This window comes from Coregonus lavaretus, assembly GCF_964263955.1.
Source record: "Coregonus lavaretus genome assembly, chromosome: 18".
In the NCBI taxonomy this organism is placed as follows: Eukaryota; Metazoa; Chordata; class Actinopteri; order Salmoniformes; family Salmonidae; genus Coregonus; species Coregonus lavaretus.
The window spans coordinates 40,047,192-40,059,315 of NC_140005.1; the positions used below are offsets into that span (position 1 = coordinate 40,047,192).

At 41.9% G+C, this 12,124-nt stretch overlaps 1 protein-coding gene across 1 annotated transcript in view; it reads right to left on the minus strand.

Annotated features, from left to right (window-relative positions):
* The window catches only part of LOC311146083 (otoferlin), a gene marked incomplete at its 3' end in the record, with an annotated part of 46,241 nt that overhangs the window by 10,471 nt on the left and 23,646 nt on the right, over positions 1-12,124 (minus strand). Inside the window, exons 17-30 of the mRNA XM_084182549.1 lie at positions 11,923-12,112; positions 11,464-11,588; positions 11,115-11,249; positions 9,730-9,891; positions 8,528-8,647; positions 8,182-8,343; positions 7,762-7,924; positions 7,544-7,614; positions 7,407-7,433; positions 7,119-7,247; positions 6,888-6,963; positions 5,833-5,951; positions 5,451-5,588; positions 5,037-5,174 (exon numbers count right to left, since the gene is read on the minus strand). Of these exons, the coding sequence (XP_084038675.1) occupies positions 5,037-5,174; positions 5,451-5,588; positions 5,833-5,951; positions 6,888-6,963; positions 7,119-7,247; positions 7,407-7,433; positions 7,544-7,614; positions 7,762-7,924; positions 8,182-8,343; positions 8,528-8,647; positions 9,730-9,891; positions 11,115-11,249; positions 11,464-11,588; positions 11,923-12,112 (1,755 nt within the window). The remainder of the gene's footprint in view (positions 1-5,036; positions 5,175-5,450; positions 5,589-5,832; positions 5,952-6,887; positions 6,964-7,118; positions 7,248-7,406; positions 7,434-7,543; positions 7,615-7,761; positions 7,925-8,181; positions 8,344-8,527; positions 8,648-9,729; positions 9,892-11,114; positions 11,250-11,463; positions 11,589-11,922; positions 12,113-12,124) is intronic.

A 12,124-nucleotide genomic window follows, 5' to 3' on the forward strand; every position in this document is an offset into this window, starting at 1 on the left:
CTGTGGCGATCCTCATGAGAGCCAGTTTCATCATAGCGCTTGATGGTTTTTGCGACTGCACTTGAAGAAACTTTCAAAGTTCTTGAAATGTTCCGTATTGACTGTCCTTCATGTCTTAAAGTATTGATGGACTGTTGTTTCTCTTTGCATATTTGAGCTGTTCTTGCCATAATATGGACTTGGTGTTTTACCAAATAGGGCTTCTGTATACCCCCTGTCATGAATTGCCCTCATGGGCTGAGGATCAAAGAAGCTAGGCAAAGGTTTGAACAACCCCTCTCCTGGGGGCCAGTTTTATGACCGGTCGTAAATTCCTTGCAGAAACTTTCTCTTCCGTGCCATGCAGTATTGGGAGAGGGAATATCCCTGTGGAACAAAGGAAGTCTTCCCGCCAAGACTCCAACATCCCAAAGTGGATAATGAAAGAATATTTCTACTTCAAAGAATGTGGGAAATGGTCAGTGGGGACTTAAAGAACAATCATGTCAAATGCGTTACTATGTTGTGATGTCATTAAAGACGGTGGAACAACATAACTGTATCTCTGGGGGTGTACACTTCCCAGTTATGAGGTTTGCAACTAATTGTTGTATATAACGAATGATTAAGTATAATAATACTTTTGTGAAGATAACAATGAGATTTTAGCATTCTAGATGAGATGATTGTTTTCCATATTGACTTGTTCTCAGTCAGTGGCCACGCCCAGATGAGCACAAACATGATGAAACGCCCCCTTTTCTATTTTTGTATAAAACCCCTCGTGACGAAATTCACATAAGACCCGCCGAAGTACAGCGCGAGCTGACTATGGCAAAATGGTTTAAAACTACAACTCCATTACCAAAGGAAAAGACCAAGCAGACTACGGTATAAGCCGGATATTGCGAATGGTTGAATTTCTACCAGACCAGGAAACGTGAAGCTGAAGCTATACGGTTTAAAATGGTGAGACCAGAAAGACCAGAAAACATGAGACGTTAGTCCATGCGTTTGAAATGGTGAGAAACTCTGAAACTCTGAATCTCTACACAAGAAGAAGAAACTCACTAGACCGTAGCATTACCAGTCTGCAGCTGGCATGTATAGTCGTCTAGAGAACTTTCACTAAAGACAAGAGTTGGGAAGGACAATCCCTCTCAGACAACCGTTGGTACATCTGAAGTATCTATTCTAACAGATCAACTCTACAAACTACAGGGTACGCTGAAGTAGCCATTCTAACCACCACTACGACCAGAAACTCTACCAAGGACATTGGGATCTCCGGTGGGCAACCCAGTCCTACATCATCAACTCAACTATCGAGGACAGCTACACGTAAATACATGTTGCATTTCCAATCCGAATGAGCGGTTATTAGGGTTCTAAGCATTTGTATTTCCGTGAGCGTAGTTTCCAAAGTAACAACGAAAGTTTGAATCTCTGTCGCTCCCTTCCACTCTGACCCCTCCTTCTAACCAAGCATTCATGCTATTGTTAGTCCAGTCCACTAGGGACCTGTTTCCATTGTATTACATTAGTAATCAATAACCTATGTGTGTGTGTGTTTGTATTCTGTGTTATTATTTAGTTAGTTAGTAAATAAATAATTATGCCAATTTGTGCATCGCTGATTCATCAATAAGGTTAGGGTTCTTGCAGGTTCAAGGATTATGCGACGTTCAGAATGAGACTGATAAGAGGTAATTATTTAATAAGTGACTGTTATCGATATATAACATATATCTTCTAAGAGTTTAATTTGGGAGATGGTAACTCGTTAAACAACTTATTCCGTGGTGCCCTATATTCCTAATGAGTTAATTGTTACATTATTAATTTAATTGAGTGACAATTAAACATAGTTAGTTGATTCGATAAATAACAGTCGCCCTATTAATGAAAGTAACGTCATAATACCCCCGTACCTTGTCACAACACAACTGATTGGCTCAAACGCATTAAGAAGGACAATGCAAATAGTCTGGGTAGCCATGATTAGCTGTTCAGGAGTCTTATGGCTTGGGGGTAGAAGCTGTTAAGAAGCCTTTTGGACCTAGACTTGGCACTCCGGTACCGCTTGCCGTGCGGTAGCAGAGAGAACAGTCTATGACTAGGGTGGCTGGAGTCTGACAATATTTAGGGTCTTCCTCTGACACCGCCTGGTATAGAGGTCCTAGATGGCAGGGAGTTCAGCCCCAGTGATCTATTGGGCCGTACACACTACCCTCTGCAGCGCCTTGCGGTCGAATGCCGAGCAGTTGCCATATCAAGCGGTGATGCAGCCAGTCAAGATGCTCTCAATGGTGCAGCTGTAGAACTTATGAAGGATCTGAGGACCCATGCCAAATCTTTTCAGCCTCCTGAGGGGGAAGAGGCATTGTCGTGTCCTATTCACGACTGTATTGGTGTGTTTGGACCATGATAGGTCCTTGGTGATTTGGACACCGAGGAACTTGAGGCTCTTGACCTGCTCCACTACAGCCCCGTCGATGTGAATGGGGGCATGTTCGGCCCTCCGTTTGCTGTAGTCCACGATAAGCTTCTTTGTCTGGCACATGTTGAGGGAGAGGTTGTGATCAGGCCTACCACCATCATGTCGTCGGGCAAACTTAATGATGTGTGCGGGGGAACAGGGGGTACAGGAGGGGACTGAGCATGCACGCCTGAAGGGCCCCTGTATTGATGGTCAGTGTGGCAGATGTGTTGTTGCCTAACCCCACCACCTGGGGGCGGCCCGTCAGGAAGTCCAGGATCCAGTTGCAGAGGGAGGTGTTCAGTCCCAGGGTCCTTAGCTTAGTGATGTGCTTGGAGGGCACGATGGTGTTGAATGCTGAGCTGTAGTCATTGAACAGCATTCTCACATAGGTGTTCCTTTTGTCCAGGTGGGAAAGGGCAGTGTGGAGTGCAATAGAGATTGCGTCATCTGTGGATCTGTTGCTTTGAGTACGCGTCCTGTTAATCCGTCTGGCCCTGCGGCCTTGTGAACGTTAACCTGTTTAAAGGTCTTACTCACATTGGCTACGGAGGACATGATCATACGGTCATTCTGGAACAGCTGGTACTCTCACGTATGGTTCAGTGTTGCTTGCCTCGAAGTGAGCATAGAAGGCATTTAGCTCGTCTGGTAGGCTCGCGTCACTGGGCAGCTCTCGGCTGGGTTTCCCTTTGTCATCCGTGATAGTTTGCAAGCCCTGCCACATCTGACGAGCGTCAGAGCCGGTGTAGTAGGATTCGATCTTAGTCCTATATTGACGCTTTGCCTGTTTGATGGTTCGTCGGAGGTCATAGCGTGATTATAAGCGTCCGGATTAGTGTCCTGCTCCTTGAAAGCGGCAGCTCTATCCTTTAGCTCAGTGAGGATGTTGCCTGTAATCCATGGCTTCTGGTTGGGATATGTACGTATGGTCACTGTGGGGGCAACGTCGTCGATGCACTTATTAATGAAGCCGGTGACTGATGTGGTAAACTCCTCAATGCCATTGGAGGAATCCCGGAACATATTCCAGTCTGTGCTAGCAAAACAGTTCTGTAGTTTAGGATCCGCTTGATCTGACCCCTTCTGTATTGAGTGTGTCACTGGTACTTCCTGTTGGAGTTTTTGCTTGTAAGCAGGAATCAGGAGGATAGAGTTATGGTCCGTTTGCCAAATGGAGGGCGGGGGAGAGCTTTGTATGCGTCTCTGTGTGTGGAGTAAAGTTGATCTAGAGTTTATTTCCCTCTAATTGCACAGGTGACATGCTGGTAGAAATTAGGTCAAACGGATTTCAGTTTTCCTGCATTAAAATCACCGGCCACTAGGAGGGCTGCCTCTGGATGAGCATTTGTTTGCTTATTGCCCTATACACCTCGTTGAGTGCGGTCTTAGTGCCAGCATCGGTTTGTGTTTGTAAATAGACAGCTACGAAAAATACAGATGAAAACTCTCTTGGTAAATAGTATGGTCTACAGCTTATCATGAGGTATTCTAACTCAGGCGAGCAGGACCTTGAGACTTCCCGGGAGAAAACGAAGGATGGATCAACAACATTGTGGTGACTCCACAATAATGACCTAAATGACAGAGTGAAAAGAAAAATACAAATATAGAGAATAAAAAATATTCCAAAACTTCATATGTATGCAACAAGGCACTGAAGTAATACTGTAAAAAACACGGCACATGAATACACTTTTTGGCCTAAATGCAAAGCCTTATGTTTGGGGCAAATCCAACACAACACATCACTGAGTAACTGCCTCCTTATTTTCCAGCATGGTGGTGGCTGCATCACGGTATGGGTATGCTTGACATCGGCAAAGAATGGGGAGTTTTTCAGGATGAAAAGACACAGGATGGAGCTACTGTAAGCACAGGCAAAATCCTAGAGGAAAACCTGCTTCAGTCTGCTTTACACCAGACACTGGAAGAGGAATTCACCTTTCAGCAGGACATTAACCTACAACACAAGGCAAAATCTACACTGGAGTTACTTACCAAGAAGACAGTGAATGTTCCTGAGTGGCCAAGTTACAGTTCTGACTTAAATCTGCTTGAAAATCTATGGCAAGACTTGAAAATTGCTGTCTAGCCATGATCCCCAACATCTTGACAGAGCTTGAAGAATTGTGAAAAGAATAATGGATGCACACAATAAAGGTGTGCAAAGCTCTTATGAGACTTACCCAAGAAGACTCACAGCTGTGATCGCTGACAAAGGCATTTCAAACATGCATTAACTAACATGTATTGGGTGAATACTTATCTAATCAAGGTATACTAGTGTTTTATTTTTCATTAATCTTAAATTTGTTTTATAATTTTTCTTCCACTTTGACATTACAGAGTATTTTGTGTAGATCGTTGTGAAAAAATGAAAGAAAGAAACAATTAAATCCATTTTAATCCCACTTTGTAACACAATAAAATGTGAAGAAATCCAAGGGGGTGTAGACTTTCTATAGGCACTGTACTTTCACCTGAGTGTAGTGTTGTGTACCTACCCTGATGACATAGACTCTGACATATACTGTAAGTACTATTGTAGGCACACAATAGAGAGTAGTGTACCTACCCTGATGATATAGACCCGGACTAGGACGTTGATTGGGTCATTAGTTGGAATGTTCTGGAACATGCCCATGTTGGAGTCAAAGCCCATCTCCCTCTGCATCTCATCTGATACCGGCACTTTGTACATGCACAGAGAACCCTGAAATACAAACAGACATGCACAATTGTGGTGATATTTAACACAATAATGTACCCTATCCAGTTCCTACCTAGCCTGGTCCCAGATATGTTTATGCTGTATAGACATCATCGTTGAACAAGAACTATAGGATTTGGCTATACAATATATTCTATATTATACAGTCTATGTACAGCACAAGAAGATCTGGGACCAGGATAATTCCATCTCTCTTCCATCGCCGACAAAAAATAAGCTACAAAGAAGGGAACACCCTCTGTGTGAAAGGGGTTTTACTTTGAATTTGCCAATAATCCTGTCTTCATCCGCCATGTTCTGGTCGTCGTCGTCTCCAGCCTTCCCTCTGAACAGGTTGAAGGTGTGAAGCCAGTCTTCAAAGTTATCAAACTCATTCTCCAGCTCCTTGGGGTACATCTAATGAGGAAATACGAAAAAGTACTCTATACATTAAAAACATAATTTCTAAAAAACATATTTCAACATATAAAAAAAAAAAAAAGTATATAGCACTTGACCCACTGTCCAGACTTTCTTAAACTTAGAGACAGGTTCCAGTGGGTAAAACTGGGCTAAAGTGTTTGAAATTACAATTCTGGTTGTAATGACATAATTTCAACCAGTTTTGCTCGCTGGGGCTCACTGTTGAGTAGCCACATACCTGTAGCTCATCAATTTTGTGCTTTTTCTTCTCTGGCATGTCTCCAGGCCCAGCCCTCTTCTTGTCCTTCTTTCCCTTGCCTCTCTTTCCTTTGACAAGAGAGTCATCAGGTTTGATCTCTAAGAATAGGTTAGGAGTGAGGGGTGAAGGGATGAGGGTGAGGGTTGAGGGTGGAGGGATGGAGGATGGAGAGGAGAGGTGGTGCACAGCAAGGCACTCAAGACATGAATTCCACATGAAAGTTGCCAAACCAATGTATTTTGGCCACTGTATACACAATATGAACAGTATATACAGTGAATGCCAGTGCAACAGACAGAATAGCTAAGACAACATTTACCCAATAGGAATAGGTCTCTAGCTTAGCTTATGAGTATAAACTTTATCACTAAACTTGCACATCTAGATACACCATCATGCACACAATCTCTGCATAAAAGTGCATTTGGGATTACAAAAGATTTGTTTCAGTTAGTTTTCTATAAATATTTTATGTATGATGTTATGTCAAAGCTATACATAACAATGTATAAGTGCTTTCATGGCAGGCATATTGTAATATACCTGCAATTGAGAGCAGGAGGAGGTCATGATATGAGATATGAAGTGATGGAAATTATGGATTCATGTTTGTGTAAATGTATGCAGTGATGAACTATGACAGAGATGTCAAGGGTTATGTGAAGGGTTAGTGGTATGGGTTGTCATGATTTGAAGAGGACAGTGTAGTAGGCATATGAAAGTGGACATAGCATACAATCTGATAACATGATCATTCCCTTTGACTGCAACAATTATATTCTACTTTAAAGTCTCGATCAATACGCAGAGATTCATGATTATGCTGGACTATCTAATCATGCTGGACCATCTACAAGACATAGTATCTACTTGTCAATATCTACCAAATTAACAAACATCAACAACCTAAACAGGACATATTGATGATACATAATACGATGTATATTTGCATGAAATGTGTATAGATATGGCCTAGATGTAATACATTTGCTGCTCTTGTGTTTTCCACATTAGTTTAGGATTGTTTTTGTTACCTCCGCCCTCAGCAGCAATATCCTGGTCCTCTTTCTCCTCAGCATCCGCCATAGCTGCCTCCTGAGCTTTGAGAATCTACAGAGTAAAACACACAAACCAATAATATCAAATACATATACACAGGATCACTTTTTTAATTCAATTCTGAGTATCAAAATGTAGCCATTAGATGATTATAATGTTTAATTGTATAAAAGTTAACAAAATGTCATTTTCACAGATGGCCTCACCTCCATCAGAGTTTCGATCGAGGCAAAGTACTTGGACCACCAATCCAACATGCTCTCATCAAACTCCTCCTCCTCCACCTCGTCTCCTCCCTTCTTCCTCTTCTTCTTCTTCCCTCCCTTCTCATCCTCCTAAAATATCAATGCAAGTTTAGTTTACAGGTTGCAATAGCCCTTTTACTGTTAACTACTGTACAACCTTTACAAATAAACTGTCACGTACAAATGCTTTTAACATTGCTCCTACAATGAGAAACAGAAACATTTCCAGATCAACGTCGTAACACCTACCTCAATTTTAACCACAGCATCAGACCCCTGGAAAATACCATACAACATATTATATCAATCATATTACAACTCAGTTAGGATCTTTTATTAAAGTGTATTATTAAGGTTAACATTAATTTAATGGTGTGAGATCTTACAGAGTCCAGCTTAACCATGGTCTCCATCTTCTTGATGGTGGGCTCTGGCTCATAGTTGACAATGATCTCCTCTGTGAGAGGAGAAAGACTGCATTAGTATGTACAAATCAAAGTGTAAGGGCACAGCAAGGCGTGTGTGTGTTTGTTTGTGTGTGTGTGTGTTTGTTTGTGTGTGTTTGTGTGTGTATGTGTGTGTGTGTGCATGTATGTGTGTGTACCTTGAGTGTTCCAGTTGTTGGCGTGCTTGTCTGCTGCCCGGTAAATGAACTTGCGTAGGGTGGTGACAGCATGGTTCCCCACCAGGGTGTAGCGTCCGAACGCTCTGCAGTCCACCACTCTGATGTTCAGGGGAGGGTGGAGTAGCTCGTTCTCAGGCAGGTCCTGGAGAACAACAAGTTCACAATAAATGAATGGGCCACATTTGGCACAATTATGGTGTCATTTCCTGGTTGTAAAATGGTTGTCTGGTTAAGAAGACGTCATATAACCAGATTACAACCAACTGACCTCTATTACAATAAGGTAAGGATTTCGTTTTCATGATGACATCACAATGTCGTGGGAAAGTCGTTATATTTTGGTTGTTATTAGGTGAGATAACCAGGTGAACGATGGGAATGATTTTAAAGAGAACTTACCACCTCAAACATCTTGACCAGGGTGCCAAAGTTGGGATTTTTCTTGTAGTTCTGGATGAGGGAAGACTGGACCCCTTTACCGGCACATTCTATGTCCACACGAGGCCTGTCCACCGTGGCTAGGTTGACTCTCTTCAGGTCCCTCAGGCCCCAGAACAGCACCTACATTTCAGTATCACTTTATTTAAAGGGTACCTACATAAGGACTTCATAACACATTTATAACCCATACATACTACATTAATAAGCAGTACATAAGCGTTTCATATGTTACATCAAAATTTACAGTGCAATATTTACAAATACACTGCCTGTATTTCAAGGCCAAGAGGAGTTTAATTCCCACCTCGATCCTGTACTTGCTGAGGATTGGTCTGATGCCCAGAGGGACAGGTAGGATGGGACCACGGTCCATGTCTGTAGGACCATCGATGGGCGGCAGGTCAGCTTTACCATGAGGACCAATCTGAAACATGAACAGACATAATATAATAATAATATTATATATGCCATTTAGCAGAGGCTTTTATCCAAAGCGACTTACAGTCATGCGTGCATACATAATATTTCTGGGTGGCCCCAGGAATCAAACCCACAATCCTAGCATTGCAAGTGCCATACTTGACCAACTGAGCCATACAGGACATTACTGACATCAACATTACTGATCAATTTGGGTCTAATCAAAGCATTTATAATCACACGACTGGCAGATATTATGTTTTGTTTGACTGTTATTAAAGGCCCAGTGGATTTTAAAGTGTGTGATTTTCCTGTGTTTTGCATATATTTCCACACTATGAAGTTGGAATAATATTGTGAAATTATGATAATAAAGAGCTGTTTGAAAAGACCGCCTGAAATTTCTGCCTGTTTTGGTGGGATGTAGTTTTGGCATTCCATTCTGATATCACCATGTGTTAAATTAGTTAAAGATGCACTATGCAGAAATCGCTCCGCCATTTCCCGGTTGAAAAAATTTGAATAGTTTGCTTAATTTCAGTATATGTGACAAAACAAGCAAGTATAGTGTAGAGAATGATTGTACCATCTAAACCTCTGTAAAATATATTTTCCATAAAATATTGTATTTTCAGCTGTTTGAAGATGGTGTACAAAACCAAAAGTAAAAGACGCAAAAACAAAACTTAAGAATGGGAAGCATTGAAATAGCGCACATAGAAGAGATCTACCGTTTTTTAGACTTGTTTTCAATTATAATAACAGGTCTATAACACACATTTCTATGTGAAGTTGGTCGGTTCACTCAGACCACTCCCAGACAGTCCTAGCAATATTCTTGCTTGAGAAATTGCCCTTTGCTAAGAAGCTATTTTTGTTTCTTTTTGACCATTTTAATTTAAAACAATCACAGTAAGGTACTTAATAATGGCTGCATTGGACCTATAACCTAGGAAATCTCGGAATACATCAACTTTGAAAGGCAACTTGAAAGTCAACATGAAAGTCAACTTTCAACTTCTACCAACCAATTTCCCTCTACTCTGGGACAAATAATGTGGAAAGTTGATCTATTGCCAGGCTCACCTGCAACAGTTCGAAGGCCGCCAGCATCTCTCCAGCGGTGCAGTTCCCTCTATAGATCTGGTAGTACTCTAGTTGGGGAGGGAAACGCGGAGGTCCGTAGTGTTCATCAGCCATCTTGGTTATGGGCTTGGCGAAGGTCCTGCCCATGAACTCTGCTTTGCCCTGGAGTCACATCATAACAGGAAGACATGGGAGACAATCAAAATATAACCCTGAACCTTCTGTGGTAAATCAAGGTCCACACCACATCCACAAATATTAAGGTTTAAATATTTGAAAGAATGGTCTCTTTGGAATAATGTACCATCTACAATCCGAGGAAATTGGCCGGAGTTTACATTACAAGCGTTTGAAGAGAAATATGTGATATTTAAAAAACTATATCATAAGAAATACAATAAAGGGTCTTCATGGCACGTCATTCATCAATATGTTAAGTATGGCATTAGCTTTACCTAACACAGAAGCATGGCTTGACAATGCACATGCTTCAAAGCTCAAGAAAACACAACAGAACAATGAACAACTAGCCTGGTTCCAGATCTGTTTGTAATGCTTTGACAGCTCGACCATAGGAGTTATCTATATGCACAAACAGATCTGGGACCAGGCTAGAAAACAATGACAAGACACCCAAACATAACCACTGTACCACATAAGCAACAAGCTTTAATTGAAGGAATGCAAGAGGGATAAGGCTGATGTCCAGTGAATTTGTATTTTCAGCTAAATCTTATACCTATTGCATGCCTTGGGCCAAGGCTCTCCAACTCTGTTCCCGGAGAGCTAGCGTCCTGTAGGTTTTCGCTCCAACCTTAATCTAGCACACCTGATTGTAATAATTAGCTGGTTGATAAACTGAATCCATATGGCTGAATCAGGTTCGTTACAACTGGGGTTGGAGCAAAAAACTTCAGGAGGGTAGCTCTCCAGGAAGTGGGTTGGAGAGCGCTGCCTTGGGGCATAATGCTATTTCAAACCTTCAATCAGAATTCAGTTCACACTCTACTTATCCCGAGTAAAGGTAATCCAAAACAATGGTGTTTATGTTCAGGAATAGATGATATGATCATCAGTTGAGTCAACATTTACATTCTTTCAAATATGATTCATCACAATTCTGTAAAATCTGATAAACATATAAGGTGTCACATTCTTCTATAATGATGCCAACAAAATACATACTGCAGTATCTCTTTCAAATGCAGAGCCTAATTCGTATTTGAATGACATGTCATTTATGTTACTTAGAGGACTTGAGCAGCAAGGAAAGAGTGGTCTGGAAATCTAAATGACTGTATGCATTGTCAGATGATCAATTGAAATTCAGATAGAATCTGTTATGATAGATCTGTTCATGAGTTCTAACCAGGCATTATGCTTACCACCGTGTCCTGGTCATAGATTTCTATGACGATGATAGGAGGGTCGTCCCTCAGTTCTCCGACCTCGCCAAACAGTTCTATGTTGTCAAACACCATCAGCTGGTCCCAGGTGGGGCACAGTGTCTCATTCAGCACCTGGGCAGAGAGTTATATTCATTAATTGATTCATTAATTCACTCACCATCTTGTTACTCCCATTCACCATTCTGTACCACGTAATTCTTATATGGACTATTTAATTACTGGACCAAACTTCACCGCTGTTCAAAGATGATAGTTATATTCGTGGAATCACTGTATTTTGTAATGAATGAACGAACAAACAAACAATCAAATCTAGTTGTCCTACCTCTGTGACCTGGCTGTGTGTGGAGAAGAAGACCCTGGCGAAGGGGTCTGAGAGGCCGCTGCTGTCTGCTGCAAACAGGCTGCGAGCCTGGTACATATGGACCCTCAGCTGGAAGATCTGCTTCACTGTGGAGGGGGGAAGATCCACAAGCATTTGTCAATGAGATCCTCTAGTTTCCCTTATTCATAGTGATACAATATGTGCAATTTTTTAAAAGAAAATACATTCCGATTCAAGTTCAAAGCTCCCTGATGGTCTGAGGGCACCGGGGTAAGTCCGAGGGATTTGTCTATTCAAATCATTCTATTTCTATGGAGATATGTACACATGCATGGGACATTATCATCTCCCTTACTCATCTAGACCACAGATAATGTAAGCACTTATCCATGAGATTCCCTAGTTTCCCTTATGCGTAGTGATCTATGTGGCTCATCGGACGCCATCGGTCTCCCTTACTCATGTATGTGAGGCTGATGGGGGGAGCAGACTGCGAGCCAGGTCCTTTCAGCATCTTGTTCTCCTCAAAGCCGTTGGGCAGCCCAGACAGGAAGTCCTTCCTCTGACGGTTCAGACCCAGCCACAGGTAGATCTCTGTCTTAGCCTGCACTGTCCAGCCAGCTGCCCCAAAGCCCTTCTTACCAGGCAGCTGGGATGATGA